At 27.4% G+C, this 18787-nt stretch overlaps 1 protein-coding gene and 1 long non-coding RNA gene across 13 annotated transcripts in view; one reads left to right on the forward strand and one right to left on the reverse strand.

Annotated features, from left to right (window-relative positions):
* LOC100863726 (rho guanine nucleotide exchange factor 10) overlaps positions 1 to 18787 on the reverse strand; it is a 41988-nt gene that overhangs the window by 13378 nt on the left and 9823 nt on the right. For 9 of the 12 annotated variants that reach the window (XM_012486230.2, XM_086912883.1, XM_086912880.1 and 6 more), the window contains one exon: positions 18482 to 18636. In XM_012486230.2, coding sequence (XP_012341684.2) covers positions 18482 to 18636 — 155 coding nt within the window. Of the gene's footprint in view, positions 1 to 818; positions 1182 to 8346; positions 8776 to 18481; positions 18637 to 18787 lie in introns of those variants that run through there. The other 3 variants (XM_012486234.3, XM_012486233.3, XM_031916384.2) reach the window with 3 other exon arrangements.
* LOC147656909 (uncharacterized) lies at positions 820 to 2065 on the forward strand. The gene is made up of 2 exons (XR_015293505.1): positions 820 to 1547; positions 1648 to 2065. It is a non-coding gene; the product is annotated as an uncharacterized LOC147656909 (long non-coding RNA).

The following is an 18787-nucleotide window of genomic DNA, read 5'->3' on the forward strand; positions in this document are numbered from 1 at the left end:
TTCCTTTTTTATGAATATTTGTGAATCATAGTAGACTTACATTAATTTTTACAGAAATATAGAAACAATTAATAAGATAAGATATTCGAAAAATGATACATAATAAATTCCTGTTGAATTTTTTTGAAAATTTCTGCTAAAATTTCGTCCTATATTATATGTAATTAAATTTCTTTCATTGATTTATCTATTTGTCAAATCTACTGAGTTCCATTTTTTCTGAAATCGATATGAAATAAATATAATTCCGTTCAATTGAATTCTATAATTGAATCAGAAATCATTTATTTGTTGCTTTATCTAACCTATTTATTCGTCCCCTTTCCATATATAAATGAATAGGAATACATGGCACAATTTATTATTCCACATAGCATTATAGCACAAAATTTATAAAACGAAACAAATGAATTGATTCTGGATATATTTTTTGCAAATAACATTTTTATTATTTTTATCTCATTATTTCGTATATTTATTGTTTAATGTGCTAATATATTCATTCCTTAAAATTATACATATATTTATTATATACTAAAAATTAATTTTATTGCATTAATATAAGAATAAGAATTTAGAAATTATCTGATATCAAAGATTTCTTTATCGAATTCATTATCTTGTTAATAAAAAACAAGGATAATTAAAAATACAAATACTAAAAACAATAATTCTTAGCTATCCGTTAAATCTTCACACAGCTTATTCAACACAAACAATATTCAATGCAATCAATTCGATATTTGACACACTGTGTGTTTCTCATATATTCATATTGTAAAAAAGCATCCTATTCACAACTTTGCTAATTTACTAACCAGTTCAATTCTCTCAGAATCGATTCTCGATCTTGCTTCCACAATTTCGTACTCTCGAAAAGTTTCGTCGTTCTGTCAAGCATAACCTCTTTTCGTAACATCAGAAACAATTCACATATGAAAATGTTATTAAAACTTCAAATTTATATGAAATATAATATAATAATTGATACACAAATAAAATAATCGATAAATCGTGAATCTTGAGAAATTCAACATGTTTCGATTATTTATATTATTGCAACTCTGAATAATCTACCCGAACACGTCAACCGTTTCTTCCACTTCTACAACACGAATGTACTCGCATAAACGATAGAAGATTTTAACGCGACCGTCGAGTCAGAGTATACGATCGACACTATTTTCTCGCGGGTGTTGCGCGTTGCTCGTTCCTCTGCTTCGTTGTGGCCGACCTACGCGTATGATCTCGCGAGACGGAGACAGAGGGACGAACGCGCTTGTCTCGCACGATGCACGCGATAGCGCGGGCGCATGCGTTTCATTCGTCCTTGCTGCGCGTCAAACGGATCAGTGTAAACGCCGGTTGTTTTTTCTTCGATCGCTACGAGGACAGGATAGAAATGAATCTTTAACATCACATGATTATGGGCAAGGAGAGTGGAGAGAGGAAGAGAGAAAGAAATAGTTCGGCCGTTACTCCGATGATTGATCAACACTTTATAACACTACTTTATAACACTTTATAATTGTATTTGCCAAATGAAGGTAATTAGGATAATTTTTTGTTTAAGTGTTGAAGAATTAATCTCTATATCTTTTTAAACCATTATGAATCTTTTATTGCTTGAACTTTTTATTTTTCTAGACTTTGAAAAAATTGAAAAGAACCTCTGAAATATTTATCATAGTTTCTAATTTGTGTATGAATCATCGTTAAGTATCGATTCATTTAAAATTTCTTTGAATAAAAATAAATTATATCAGAAAACTTTAACAATGGAATTTTTTCACCGATCTTAACGATCTAAGATATTGAAAATTAATTTTATTTAAAGAAAAGACGAATGCGAAAACGAATGGAACTATAAAAAAGTTTCGATTGTGGTGATAAAATTTTGAATTTATCTTAATTTTATTATTAAAGCGAAAATGCAAACAAATAGTTTCAGATGGAAATTTTATACGCTATAATTATAAATTTTCAATTTTATAAATTATAATTTAATAAATATAATTACAAATATAATTTAAATCAATTAAGAAATAAATATCTTTAAATTACATATACATGGCTATTATTTTTATTGATAATCATATAATAATAAATATTATATAATATTCAAAATAAAAATATCTAAACGAATCGAAAGTGGAATACGACTCGAATAAAAATTTACAAAATATTAGAATTATATGATTATTCGTAATGTCTTATCTTCCTGAGTGTAGAAAATAGATATTATATATGAAGTACGTACGAATACGAATAAGGTTAGTCACGATGATTTTGCGATATTTATTCTCAATGAATTATATTCATTCAATCGTATAAAAATTTTTTAAAGATAATAGAAATTTATAAAATGATATATTATAATAAACGAGAACCAAATAGATGAGATATCATTACGTAGCTTGGATTATTGTTGAAACAAATAAAAATTTCTATCAATGATCGAGATTTATTTCATCGAGTATTACGTTTCGACATAAATTTTATATAAATGATATTTCCAGCATAGATCATTTCATATTTCGCAAATAAATTAAAATAAATTCTAGTAAAATTAAATTATATAAATATAATATTAATTATATAAAATCAATTTACGACATAGGTCAGTATGAAATGCATCGCTCACTAAAACGATTCGTTACAGTTACGTAGATCACTTAAGCAATTCGTTAAGGTAGTATAAATCATTTAGACAATTTTTTCAAGAAAGTTCATTCGTTACGTTATTCGTGAAAGAATATGAAAGAAAATTTCGTATCAGAAAATTACTACAATAACTTCTATATATGAGAATCGTTTCTATTGGGATAATAATTTTACAAATGACAATCGATGATACAGTAGTTTAACACAAACTAACATTAACTTGCTAATAAAATACTAAACATTTCTCAAATTGTTCAAATTGATTCTAAAATAAGAACTATTATGTAAAATATATATATATATATATATATAGATACATATATAATGCACATCGATTTACATAACCTAATTTTTCAAATATTACGAAATTATGATTATGATTATTTTGTTCTCTATTTATCTTCGTGAGATGCATATTCGAAAAGAATCATATGGATGTTAATAATTCATAAGTCGCTTGTTAATGAAACACCAAATTAATAGAATCCTGGCTATATTTCATCACAAATGTTTCTAATCTATTTATCAATTCTTTTCCTACATTATGCGAAAATACATGCATAATATCAAATACAGAAATGGAATATAAGCACAGATAAATGGATGTACGATAGAACTATTTTAATATCATAACTTATAACACGTTTTACGGATACTCGAGCACATTGAAAAATGATTAAATACTTGATTATTGTTATTTTTCGAATAATTATTTTTTAATTCGTGCTGTTATAGATTAATAGCAACTTTAAGATAATAGAGAATCATCATGATAAATATATATAGTTAAATTTTTAACAGTAAACAGAGATGAAAACAATTTTGTTTTTTTTTTTTTTTGACTTTTCACTTTTCTGAAATGATTCTTTTCATCGATAAAGACAGAGGAAGTACGCGACAGGTGTATCAATACTTATTTAATTATCTCGGTAAGCAAGAATCTTTTAAGCAAAAACATAAGTCTAATTTAACGACACTTCGGAATTGTTAAAATTCAATTTTTTGTTATGTGATATTTTATTGTTCTGTTTTAGTTATTAATTCTTGTATTATTTAAATATGAATACATTTAATAATTATCTACAAAGCGGGTGTTATTTTAATTTCGTTTTATTTATTTAATTATAGTTTTTGAATATATTGTAGAAATCAACATTTTGAATAACTTTTTCTTATAACATATATAATCGTCACATGGTTTTCTAGATTTGCGAAAATATATTTGTTGATATTGAGTATCATATTGAATTTTGCTTATACGTCTATGATATATAAACACCTTCATTTATATAAATATATCATATTAATAATACTGACAAAATATATATATATATATATATATATATATATATATATATATATATATATATATATGTATTAAATATAAACATAGTGACTGAATCCGTAAATCCTTATATTAACATATAATGTATATAAAAGTAAGAATACAATATACATGTTCATATAACAAGTATATCAAACAGATGTTCGTATCACACAGATTATCTCAATTGCATGTATTAATATACTTCGAAATAAAACAATAGAAACTATTCAGATCAATTAAGTATATCCCTATCGTATATAGAAACACCCATGAAATAAATGTATTTTACTTACGAAATATATATATATATATATATTTTTTTTTTTAAAAATAGCGTATATCTTCCTCGATTTTTTTTTATGTATCTCTTCAATGCTTCTAGAGCCTTTTTACTTTTATTTAGATTTAAATAAAAATAAATTATATGGAATGAATAAGATACACTACATATAAATGTAACAAAATAATGTATAACAATCTGCATCTGACACGAGTTGTTTTCATACACTGACGTATATCTATACGCGCGCAGACTATAGCTTCGAGAAATATCTTTTATGCATTTGAACTTTCTCATTCGTGGATATATTAGGTAATATTGCGTATTTGATTTGTGCATTTCACCGACATTGCGTGATAGTTTTTAACATTTCTTTATAATGTCAAATTGTTTGTTGATGATTGTACATATTTATATATTCCATGAAAATATTTAATTTATATATTTCGTACTATCGTGTAAATCAATTTAAATTTTTTATATTTATATTTGTAATATAAATATTATTTGTTATTCAATATTTAATAGTATTAATATTGTTTATATATAAAATTATAAATTAATTGTTTAACATTATTAATTATCTTAACAATGTCGAAACATTTATTATTTAAATTTATGAACAAAAAGTGCGGGCACGATAATTAATCGCGAGGGCAATTTAATTATATACAGGATATACAATACCGTCCTTGTTTTCCGGAAGAGTCTTATAAAATCTATTACGTCACAGATGCGTGTACAAGTCAAATTGTATTATATGACCGATTAACTACTACGCATTCCGTTTATCTCTGTTTTCTAACATGCAAAATAAATGCTCTATATTTTCATTGCGAAACGTTTTCCTTCCAATTTCTAATTCCCATCTCTTTCTCTGTTTCGAATATTTTTACAAATGGATTAAAATTCTGTAATTTATTTATTTTAAATTTATATCTGCGTGCCTACAATACTATTTATTATTTTATTTCGAAAAATAATTTCTATTGAAATAAGATAAATATACATATATATCATGTATATATAAATAAATGTATGTATATCAATCAACGAAAAGTGAAAAAAAAAAAAATGATATTTTGCATTCATACAATATAATCATTAATTTTGGAATGTATCAATTAATTAAAAGAGTAGTAGAGTGCGGGTCTATATGTGTAAGTCTATAACAACACGCCACATGTATATTCATTACAAGCATGAAGTCGTGTGAGCAGTTCACTAAGAGGTTAGCTTTTTACAGAGACACACGTGCTCCCCACTAACTTTATTTCTGACGACAGAGTCCACGATTCGAGGAGTCATCGGCACGAGAATACTTCCTTTTTCGCTAGCGGGGAGCCGAATTTACTACGCACTCGGTTATCCCTGGCCCCTTAACTGTTCACATTTAAACACGCATAACTGAGATTAGGCGGCAACTGTTCTTGCCAGCGGGTGCGCGCGAAACCAGTTCATAATGGCTGCGCCTATGATTTTCAATGAATACATAATATTCGCGTAGATTCTTCCGTACAATATTACATAATGGCACAATAACCTTGATCTTTATAAGTAATGATCAGAAAATCGATATCTTTTTCATTTATATTAGAAAGATGTTGAATTTAATCTTTTATAAAGAAATATTTAAATACACTCTAAAATTATCTGTTAGGAAAATTTCTTCTTATGTTTAATTTAATTTTTCAAAAAAAATTTTAAATATATTTTAGAGTTTTTTTTTTAATTTCTTAGTTATATCATTCATTTGAGTAACGTTTATAACGATAGGAAAATGAAAAAGATGGAATATAAATATATAAATTCATTGATATATAATATAAGATTATATAATAAATCATAGTTTAAGATCAGAAAATGTAATCAAATAGATCTCTAATAGTAGATATAATTAATAAGGATTTTAATATATTGTTTCTTTGTGGCAAATTTACTACAATTAAAAATATTTATTATATATAGATATTTGTAAATAATTTTTTAAATTAAATTAATAAAATAAAATTACATTATTATAAAAATAAAAAATCTATAAGAACGTTTAAAACATATAGATATCGATACTTAGAGATTATTAGACTATTGATAGTATATCTGTGGGAGAGGAAAAGTAAAACTAAACAGGTTTTTAGGGAAACCGAAGTGACTCGCGTTCAGTGAAATAGGCTGGATTGAATTACATATATTGCCATACTATTATCATTACGAATTGCCTTTTGTGGTTTCAAACGTGTTTGTCACGGTCAGTGTTCTATTTTCTTTTCTTTTTTCATTCCTGTTTATAATAACTAACAAATTTTCTATTATTTTTTTCGTAAATTTATTATATATAAGTTAATAAAAATCATATATTTGATTATAATAATTATGGCAAAAAGTAATTAAAAAAACTATATATATATACTATATATATATACATGTAAAAAGCACTTTTTATGTAATAATTTTTGTTCTGGTTCATACTGGCAATAATAATTTGATATTTACTACAAATAAAAAATAGAAAAAAAAATATAATAAAAACTGCATATACATTAAAAACTCGACAAATATGATGAAATATGCATACACACATGATTTCTTGATATTCAAGAAAGAGATTCAAAAGAAAGTGTTTTTGGTTTATGTATTTATAAATATTCAATCAGACGTTATATAGCGTATAATTATCCATGTCGCTTTCGAAAGGTACAGATTAATACCTATTTGTTCCCCTTCACTATCTTAACCGGTTCATCTACGTGCACAATAATGAAAGCGAATGGAATTTTTAGCGAACAGCACATTTTTAATAACCAGCAAAATACCGACGACCGGTATGACATTTCAATTTGCACTTTTATAAGAGAAAGCACACCCACGCACGAATAACAAGATCTATGATATAGTAAATATTCGATACTTGTTCGATGATTTATAAGATCATACATCACTCGGCAAAAATTACCACATTAATTAATCGTGTAGACGTGTCCTAAATGAGTTGCTCAAATGTTTCAATCTCAAATCGAGACGAATTAAAAATTTAAATCGATATCTTGCAGGTGTCGCGTATGCTAACACGAATCTATTAGATTAAACCGTATTTGAGGCATGCCGATTACGATAAATATAGCAATTCAGGTCCCGAAGTAAAAACATACGGTTTAGTTTTTATAATGTTCACGACACATATGATTTAAAATTCACATTTATACACATATGTTCTTATTTCTTGACATAATAGTCCACATGCAATCGATATTTACCAAATTTATGACGTAAATCATAAGGAAATAAAAATTGCAAAATTTATTTCCCATTAGCATTTATAAATTATGAATACACAACACATTAAACGTTTCATAAACAAAGTAGATTTATTAAAAATTTTTAAACTAAAAACAATTTAATGTAAAGATTAAATTTACTAATTTATGCAGAATGACATTATTGAAAATTAAGATTTTTATGTAATATTAATAATTTTGTAATTATTTTTACTGACGTTATCAGTGAAACACGTTTTTGAGAACACCATGATTCATAAACGGAATCACGTTACTCACAAATTGAACGAAGATTTGATAACGAAAGACGTTAGAAAACGATAGAGGATAGGAAGGAGACATATGGATGATGCACCAAGAATGCTGGGCACTGTCCTGAAGTTGACGCTACACGGTACGGGCGTTTCATCGTTTCCACGCAACCGTACCGATGCCAATTATCGGAACAATGATCAACCATGTCGCAATAGAATTGGTCGCATAGTCACTTTCATACTCCAAACATTATTTCATCCATTGAATGAATATTTAAAAAAATTTTAAAAAACTATTATTGAATATTACCTTTTTATTTGGAAAAATATTTTATCTCACAAATCTTTCGAATTTCAAAACACAATGCCAACAGACAGGTTAGAGCGTTGTATTTATTTAGACAATTTAGAAATTTCAATAAACTAATGACAGAAAAGAGAATATACTTCTATTTCTAATTGAACATCATCACTAAACATGCATGCAACACGGAAAAATCACACCACGAAAATAGAAATTCAATAGAAATTTTGACAAACACTCACAGGAACAAAACTTACACTTGATAAGGATGACACCATTATGCAGCTCCTCCATCTCGCGGAGGCGAGGTATTTTCGTCACGTTTTGTCTTCCAGGTTAAAATTTATTATTTATTATTGAACACCAAATGCTGATCGTTTTTTTTCGTTCTCGCAACGTGCTCGCAATCGTGTTGAAGAGCCAACATACGCGCACGCTCTTGGCGTTCAATCGAAAAAACTGCAAAATGACACTTCTCAAACACAGAGAACACAATTAACTAAAAATCACGGTGTACACGTGGTTACGCGGCCGGCCGCGGGCATAATTAATATTGCAACGTGCACCGATAAGAATGCGTTGTGTCTGACAAAGAAACGCCACCAAAATCGAGTAAACATGGCCGCGCGCGCGCTTCTGACTCTCCGTGGCCCGCGGACCCGTCACGCACTGAGGGAGGTTGCATGGAAACGAAGGGCATAGAGGAGAGATAGAGAGACCAAGTAAAAGAGGGAAAGAGAAAAGAAAAGAGCGATCGAGGCTGCGGCAGCCTGACTGAAAGAGAGACGCACGAAGAGAGAGAATAGAACAGAGGGTGCTGTAACTTGCGAACAAGAGAGAAAGTTAGAGAGAGTGAAAAACTAAACCTATTATGAGAAAACGAAGTAGGAAAGAAAGAGACTGACAAACAGTTTGCGGACGGACAAAGATGAAAAGAACAGACAGGTAGACCGAAAGAATAGACCATTGTACTGTATAGTATTCAACGGATAGAGGAGGGGGGGGGGGGGGGAAAGAAAAGAAAGAGAGATAAACGAAGAGAGCATGATCGACATAAAGAAAGAAAAACAGAGATCGCCTTCTCGCTTTGTGATAGTTTGTATAATCACCGCTACGCGGCGCCACTTCTAACACCCGACTTTCAATCATGAAAGCTTACGTTCCATAGTCAGAACTAAAGCAGAACTATTTTCCGACCTGAAGTATTGTTAAATAATGGGAATATATTGCAACTAAAGTTTCAGAATTCTTAGAAATATGTTCGAAAAATATGTTTAACTTTCTGTATTCAAAAAGAATAATTGTAAAAAAGTTTGTAAATGATGGTAAATCCTAAGAAAAATTTATCTATAAATATTTATAAATAAAATAAAACATATTATATTGTGATAGTAAATCTTATTCTTTTTCAATTGCACTAGAAAATATGAAATATTTAAAATCTTTTATTATGAAATTATTCTTTTATCATGTTAATTCTTAATACGATTATGTATCAATGCATCTTCGATTATATGTATGTATATACCATTTTTTCATCTCTTATCATTTTAAATTATTATATTAGATTATATTTTTTTTTCAAAACTAAATATAAACTATAATTACGTTAATTATTATGTCAAAAGCTATAAGAAGCTATAAGAAATTTTAGTTTTTAGCGTTTAGTTATATAAGAAGTATTATATTTTGAAAATCATAGATATGTTATTTAATTTGACAAAAAAATTAACAATTATATTATTAAAAATATATAAATAAGTGAAATAATATAATAAATAGAAAAAAAAATATTCATTCTTTATAAAACAAAAATGAACGTAAGCAATATGTTGACACACAAATCGTTCTTACGTGAGAAATATGATGCATTTTGAAAGTCCAAATATTTCTTGCGTCTGCAAAACATTTTATGTGCATATAATATTCAAAAAAGTAAAAAAAAAAATACTTTTTTTCTTTAGAAATAACAATTTTTACAGATGAAAATATATCATATCAATTTAAGAAAATTATAACATATGTATTGTGATACAATATATATATATATATATACACAATATATTTATATTATTGTATAAACTTATACGAAATAAAAGTTTTTGGCAAGATTAAAATGATTGTTGCCAATGAGGCAAATAGCAAAGATTAGAAATTAAATTATATTTATAGAAATTTTCTTTAATGTTAATTTTTATCAATATTCGATGTATGTATGTATCGAATATGAAATATTTTTTAATAAATTTGAATGTAATTTATTCGAAAGAAATAATGAAAATCTTAAAATCTATTCTATCTAAAATAAAAGAATTGTGAAATGTATTTTATTTCCTAAATCATATTTTTTATTGATGATCAACCAAAGAATCAACACTTCTTGTTAAGAATGGTTCATCGTCGATAACACAGCGAAGCAGAAGAGCAAAGCATAGTTGGCTGAGCAAGAGGAAAAAGAGCTGTTGTGTAGCTTTAAAGGGAGATGGCGACGCGGTTTGTTTTCGTTCTTTGTTTGATATTATTCAGATTTGTCATTTATTATGTGTCGTCTACAAAACTTGTGCGCATGTATACCTCTCATAATTTTATCCTTTCAAATATATGTTTTACAACTTCTATCATGGCGAAATATATAATATATACATTTCTCTCCCCTCTGTTTTATTGATGAAGATTAAAATCACGTATCATTTATGTACTAGAATTAAAAGAAGTTTTCATTCCATATCCTTCGTAAATTTATATCGAACAGCTATGATACAGATTTCTCAACACGTGAAATTTCACGTGTGAATTCTATCTTTAAAACCATTCTTTTAACGAAATTACTGTAATTAATTTCTTCTTTTCGCATTTGATATAAACTTATTCGACGATATTGATTATATGGATAATAATGAATGATAGAGTTCGCTTTATTGATAGTTCCCTATTTTCATTATTCATCTATATATACATATATACTACTGCTATCTATATAAAATGTATTCTCATAAATTTACTTGCACTATTGTGACTTTTGTTTCAAATATTTCTATCTTTCCTCGCTTATGATTATTACTCCCAACTTCAAATATCAAATTATTATGATTTTCACTATTGTCTTCTTTTGATATACTTTTATACGATAATTCCTATATTGTATTATCAAACATTCTATTATATCGACCGAATTTACTACGTTTAGTTGCGCAATCAACTTGCTTATTCTTCTGTCTATTATCATTCTTTCCTTCGATTCTTTCTTTTATCTCTATGTTTTTTTTTTAATACGAGAGTATGACTAATACGACAATATGATTATTCATGTTACATTTTATTGGCTATGTAACCAAATCGTTAGTTTGGTTTTTATAATCATCATACTTATCTCGATGCACACAAATGATTCGAAGAAACATACAATGGAATGTGTGCTTGCGCGCGCCTATCCACGTGTCCTGTAGTATTAAATCGCGCTATTTGAAATTATTATTCTTCTCACTATCTCGTTCTTCTCCTCATTTCCTTTCTTTTCTTCCTCATGGTAATCGATCTTCATCTTTATTCTTCGGATACAGTATTCTTCCAGCAATATAACTTATCTAATAAGAATCATTATCACAATTATAATTGCGATTGGTCACGCAGATAGTCACACGGGATTTCCTTTTCATTTTATGGATGTCCACAAGGATTGAGAATCATCTCACTTATCTATTCATTCAGTTTCGAAAGAAAAATGCAAATTATTTATAGGCAATAAATATTCAGTTCAAATTGGATAGGAAATTTTTTATCATTAAGAAAAGATATTATATGTTATATGTATTACATTATGTTATAATTCATACAATCATATGCTTTATTATTGTATTTGTATAAATACAAAATTATATTTATTTGAAGAAAATAAAATTTCGAGTTGCCTCAAAAAACAATACATTAGCATGTTGCATTATATATGTTAATATATTATATTAATTATGTACATAATGCTCATTATGGAATGTTAAAGAATTTCATTGAGAGCTCCATAAAATATTAATAAATTAAACAAATATAGAATATATATATATAAAAATATAGTTGATAAAAATATAGTTGATGAAATTGAAAAAGAAATTCTTAGCTATGCTGCAAAGAGGTATGTTAATATTAAAATAGCATGGAATATCGAAATATCGAGTTGTGATCGACTTAATTGTCATCTTATAAATCATCTCTATAATTTTTTCGAGAATTATGTTTTATTTAAAATTGTAATATGTCGTGGAAAGTAAATATTTTGTAATAAAAATTTTAAAAATATAAAAATATAATGTTTAAAGTAATTCTGAAATATTTTTGTTATATAATTACCAACGTAACTGATTCGTTTGATAAAATTATCTATTTAAACTATTCAATACAATTAAAATGTATTCATTATATCATAATGAAATATTATATTCACACTGTAAACTGCATTGCATCACAATTCAACGGAAACGGAAATGAACAGCAACATTGCACTTCATCTTATGTGCCATATTACCCACTTTACTTATCAAACGTTCTTCTTGAACCATTCCTTTATTATTCAAACCGCGTATGCTTCTAGATAAGAGCAAAACAATAGGCCGATTTTATTCTTTATCGCGAATAGTGTCCTCACTGTTCGTTTCTCAGAATACGAATCGCGAAAATACGTAACACAAAGCGAGACTGAACGCATTTCATTGTCGTCTATATCTAAAATATCTCTCAAAGTATTTTCCTTTTATTTTATTTCATCCATTACTTTTTCCATCAATTCTTAGGTATATCTTAGAACGGATACGAGAAGAATTTCCAATATAATGGCTAATATTGCACCATAGAGTATTAAAGAAGAAACGATCGAATACAAAATGAAACGAGACAGACGTTTTTTATTGCTCTAATGATTAACCACGATCAGGATTCGTTGATCCTCATGCATGAGTTAGTTTGCTTTATCCTTGTTTGTGTTCGTTTCAGCGTGAAGTACAATAAACGTTTCTCTGCCGCGAGATAAGCACTTTGGCGTGAAGAATCACGATAAACCGTCTCAAATTCATGGATTCGAGACGATCCAGTTTCTTGTTTCCGCATAACTTACTATCTTCGTGATTTATCTTAATACTGGGACTACTAAACTAAAATTAAAATTATAAATTTCATATTTTTCATTTCACAAGTATAATATCGTATATATTTTATTTTACACGATATCCTTGGCAAAATTAATATTCTATTTTATAGAAGTACAAATATATTACATATATACTTACTTATTTTCACGATATTTTAATTACCATCGTAAATATATGAAATATTTAAACGCTTATTAAGATCAATAATTTTAATCGAGTGTAACACACGTTTCTCAATAAAACTTTTAAAACAAAATATGAAGATTCTACTGCAAAATTTATTATAATCCAAGATTATAGAAATATTTTCTGAATATCGTTCGAATTCTTTGCAATAATCTTTCCTAATCCTAATCTAATAAATATTAATATAATTTATATTACAAATTATTAAAAAATTATTTGGGACGAAAAGAAAAAAATAAATGTACTTATATATCATGTATGTAAAAAGCATAACATTGATAATCCCTCGCCGATTATGCATTCGTTTACCGATCTTTGTTTCATGGAAACAGCACAATGTTTTATAGCCATTTTATAATATAATATAATATAATCGATAAAGTCTTTGGATACGATCAAGGGATTACATCGAACAACGTCGATCCTCACAAATTCCTTTACACCGGAAGAACCCACCTCGTTTGTAAACGCGTTTCCGGTTCAATCTAATCCGGTACTTGAGCATCGGTAATCAGGGATTCATTTCCGGAATAAAGACTAAAGACACTTGGCATTAATTGTTCAATCGAGGTACAAAAAGTATGAGCGTCTAATGTTAACAGATATGATACTTTAATTTCCAAGATAATTAGTTTTTCACGAGATATATAGAATAAAGTACATATTGAGTTTAGGTTAGCTATGGTTACAATTTGGTTATAGCATTGAAAAATAGAATTTTTGATAGATAAAAATAATTGAATAATCCATTGTTTAGTGGAATAAATTAAATGACAATTGTGAATAAATTTTTCATATGTAGTTTGTTACTTTTGAAAATGTTATATTTTCCAGACAGAGAAGCAAAAATTCTGCTGCTATAAGGAAACGAGATATGACGAATATCTCTATTATGTGATTATTACATGCCTCGAAGCTAACTGATTGAGAAAGTGACGTCAGAGACGACGTTAGAATTGCTCGAAAGATTTAGTTATACTATATGGAAGAGATGTCGCGTCGAGCAGAGAAGACGAGCAGTGAACGATGCGTAACAAGGATAAGAAAAATCGCATGAATCGTATATATCGTATCGTGAGGATCGCGAGTTATGAATCGATCGGTGTATCGAAATTTTCGAATACGTTACAGAACGTGATGAGGAAAATAAATAGATATATAGCGAATGATGCATATTATTGAAAATGAAAAAAGAAAGAATCGTCTATTTCAAGACGATATATAATAATCGATTAATAATAGTATAAAATTATATGAATTATATTTTCTTACTATTAAATTAAATTTTATATCGATTGAAATAGATATATTTACTAATAATTATAATAAATATTATATATTTAATAATAAATCAATATCTTTAAAGATATATTATTAAAAAAAATAATTATACATTTAAAATCAATAAAAAAACCTACCATTAATAAGCATTAATAAATAAATATATAAAAAAATATATTTTATCGCAATGCAATATTTTTATTGCGGAGTTAAGATGAAAAATTTAAAAAAAAAAAAAAAAAGGAATAGCAACCAATCGAAAAAAGAAATCGATCAATCATAGACTTGAAATCTCACATTTTTCTTCTTTCTCTTTAAAAACATTTCGTGTTTTTCGATAGTTTATCGCATATATTATTCTTCATTTATTCTTCATCAAAAAAATTTCGTATTCCTTTCAGTGAAACTATTGCGGAACAAATAGATTATTGTATTTAAGAAAGCTTGTTCTTTCGCTAGAAATCTTACACGTTTTGCCGCATGAGTGTTCAAGCGTGACTGTAGCAAAACGTTTTCCATTCATAACGAAGTCTTAGATATGATTTTAATCTCTGATTAAAGTCTGAAACACAGCATAAAATTTAATTTTAATTTTCTAGCGTCCAATATTTATTTATATGTATATACAATATGTATATATCAAGATATATATATATATATATTAAACTTTCAATGAAATATATCGATTTAATTTATTTTTCACTGAGTCAATCTATCGATTTTTAATAGTAATAGTAAAATAATAACGAATAACTCGAAAACTAAAAAAGTTAAATATATATAAAAAGGGAAAAAAAATGCTCAAAATATTTTACATTTTTTAATTCAAATTAAAATCTAATTATCTAAAAATCTAAGATTTACAAGTTCTCAAAATTGATAATTTTCAAGATATATCATTCCTCTCAAAATGACAACATATATATGTATAAGGAGAATTCGAGAAATAATTGAAATATTCAAATATTCAAATTACAGTTCTCGGATACAGCATATTCTTCACGATTGTGGAGTTCGTCGACTTCACCTTGAAATTCCGAGAAAACTCGTAACATCCGGTCACCACAAAGCTGGTATTGTTCCACGCGGGACGAGTGTCCTCGAGGTTCTGTCTAGAGATTAGGGTAGGCCTAGGCGCTCTTGAGAATAGCGGGATTCCGGAAACCATATGGTCAAGTGTTTAAGAGGCTGTTCTTTTCTGAACACCTGCCTTTATGCGCAGGATTCTTTGTTTACGATTTGTCTCGATTATCGATCGTTATAAAAAAATTAATCTTATCGAAAAAATAATGTTTCATTCTTGACTTTATGCGATATTAAAGAATAAAAATATCCTTAGATGTTTGCGAATTTTAAAAAATTTTAATAACTTTATCTTAAAATAACTTAAAAAAGATAAACAAAATCCACAAAAACTAATCCAATATCTTACCCTCTATTTCCATATTTTTATCAAGTTTAATTTTATTTTACATTTTAAGCAAATTAATTTTTAAGGATATGAATCAAAATGGAATGGTTAAAAATCTGAATGCAGCGTGTTTGAGCGAAACTCTCGTTCAAATGTGTAAAAAATGAGAGAAAGATGGAGATAGAGATGAGGCGAAGAGAAAAAGAGAGATCACAGTGGGAAGAATACGAGAGAAAGAGAGAAAGAGAATAAGTTGGGTGTGCACGTGGTCTCGCATCTGCTTCTCCACCGAATGACCCTGCGGCTGACCCGTTCCAAGTACCAATAATTAACTCGGTTCGTGCGCCAAATGCACACGAGTGTACATGGGACTAAACGCTTGCGTCATAGTCCGAGAGAGGGCAGTGTTCCCATGAAAGAAAGGCCTGCGCATACTTGTGCAGTTATGCGCGACAAAGGGCCGTGATACGAACGCATAAAAGGTGTTCGATGGGCCTTTGAACATTGGTTCACCAAGAGGATTGATCGGGATTGAAGTTGTGTTTTGCGATATACCCCATCAATGATGTATAAATAATATTCAAAAATAATCAGCCATACTCATTTCTTAGGAAATTACTTTTCTAAGAAGCATAATATAATATAAACAATACCTATATTACGTATATCTCAAACTTACTGCATTGGCATATGAACAATGAAAATATTCATTATATATTCATTTATGCTATTGAATATACTGTATATGTGATTATAGTGCATAATCATATACTTATGTAATATTATTTACCGATCGAAATTAATTAAAAAATTCAATTGATATAATTAATATACTATATGATAAATTGGTATATTACAATATATTACTTAAAATATTATAATAATTGTATTTATGTAATTTAATTATTAAAAGCAATACTTTGTAGCAATATTTTATAACTTTAAAATCTTCTCTGATAACTTTTATTTTATTTTAATAATTTAAAAAATGAAATATACAGAATCGAAGCACTAATGCTAACTTCCTTGACATTTCACTTCTAGAATATTATTTCATATAAATGAAAGTGCTAATTCTCTTGGATTCTTTTCAAAGAACTCGTAAAAAAGGAGTGGCATTTCTGAATATTTCTCTCACTCTCTATATACTTCCATTTCTTGCTGTTACAGGTTTCGTATTCGCGGCACGATAGTCGAGAGTCGCACAACGAGAATTTTTAACGCGGCTATAGCCGAGTATAATTAATTTCCGACCATGAATACCTCGTGACCGAAGCTTGACCATAGCTTGCACTTTCATTGTACCGACGATTTATTATAGTCAAGATAATCGATAGGAAAAAGAACTCAAACGAACTTTAAATTATTGTTCATCGTTACGATCGCTTATTATTATTTTTTTCAATTATTTCTATCTAATATTTGATACGATAATATGCATATGTATTTATATATATATATATATACATACATATGCAATATCGGCATTGAAATAACAGGAATGATAAAATGTCAATCCTGATCGTTATCATGTTAATAAATGTAAGTAGAAATAAAAATGTATTTTTCAAAAATTAAACAATTTTATTTTATGTTTCTGATTTACTTTTATATGCAGAATTATATTTCTAGCTAATAAAATTATAAAAAAGAAGTTATAAATATCCTATATTTTATATCCTACTGCATAAATTTTCGAATTTTATATAAATTTTGTCTAGGAAATTAAATCTTAAATATAAAAATTTCATTCTACATTTTTTTATACGAAGAATCATTTTCAAAATGATATCCTGCATATATCCTTTATATATAGAATATATATATAAATATATATGAAATAAAAATGTTTTGGAAGTACAGTCAAATCTCTCGAAAAAAAAGCTCGGATTAAGAGAGTTAAAATTTTCAAATAAAAAAATGATTACAAATGAATAATGGAAAAATAAAAACTTTCACGTATGAAGCTTAATCAATTATTAATTATAATGATTTAAAGAGAAATTCAATAACAAATAAATAAATGTAATCCACGAAAAATGATTAGTTTTCATATAAGCGAATAAAAAAATTTAAATTATCTTATGTTATTTGATATAATTCTAATAGTTGAAAGAAGAGATAATATTGAATGATGGCTTTCTGATATCTTGCAATATAATTATATTTAAACTTCTAATTGTAGAAACAGTAGCGATAGAAATAGATTTATAGAGACTTATATAAACTTTAATATGTAGAGATTTAACTATTCTAAACTCAAATATTAAAAATATTATGTACAACAAGATTTTTATGTTAATGGTTAAACAATAAGTCTAAAATATACAATAACAAAAACGAAACAAATAACAAATGACTCACCAGTCTTGTTGCTATTGTTTCCGAAAGAATGCAGTTTCTTCCAACCTTTCCAACCCTTTTTCCAGATCATAACTGCCTTCGTTTTACGTTGCCCGCCTGCTAATTCTGGAGTACTAGTCTTGCCCATTCCTCTCCTCAACGATCCTAGTCCAGACCTGAACAAATAACAATTGACAATTTTAGATTTCTTTTTCTTTAGATTCATTAGTTATTTATGTTTTTTTAGAATTATTAATTTCAGATTACTCAGAAAAGACTAACTGCTTAGAAATATGAATAAAAAACTTATAGAAATTTATTTCTTTT

This window comes from Apis florea, unplaced genomic scaffold (assembly GCF_048593485.1).
Source record: "Apis florea isolate Af1SG1 unplaced genomic scaffold, ASM4859348v1 contig_3493_pilon, whole genome shotgun sequence".
Classification (NCBI taxonomy): domain Eukaryota; kingdom Metazoa; phylum Arthropoda; class Insecta; order Hymenoptera; family Apidae; genus Apis; species Apis florea.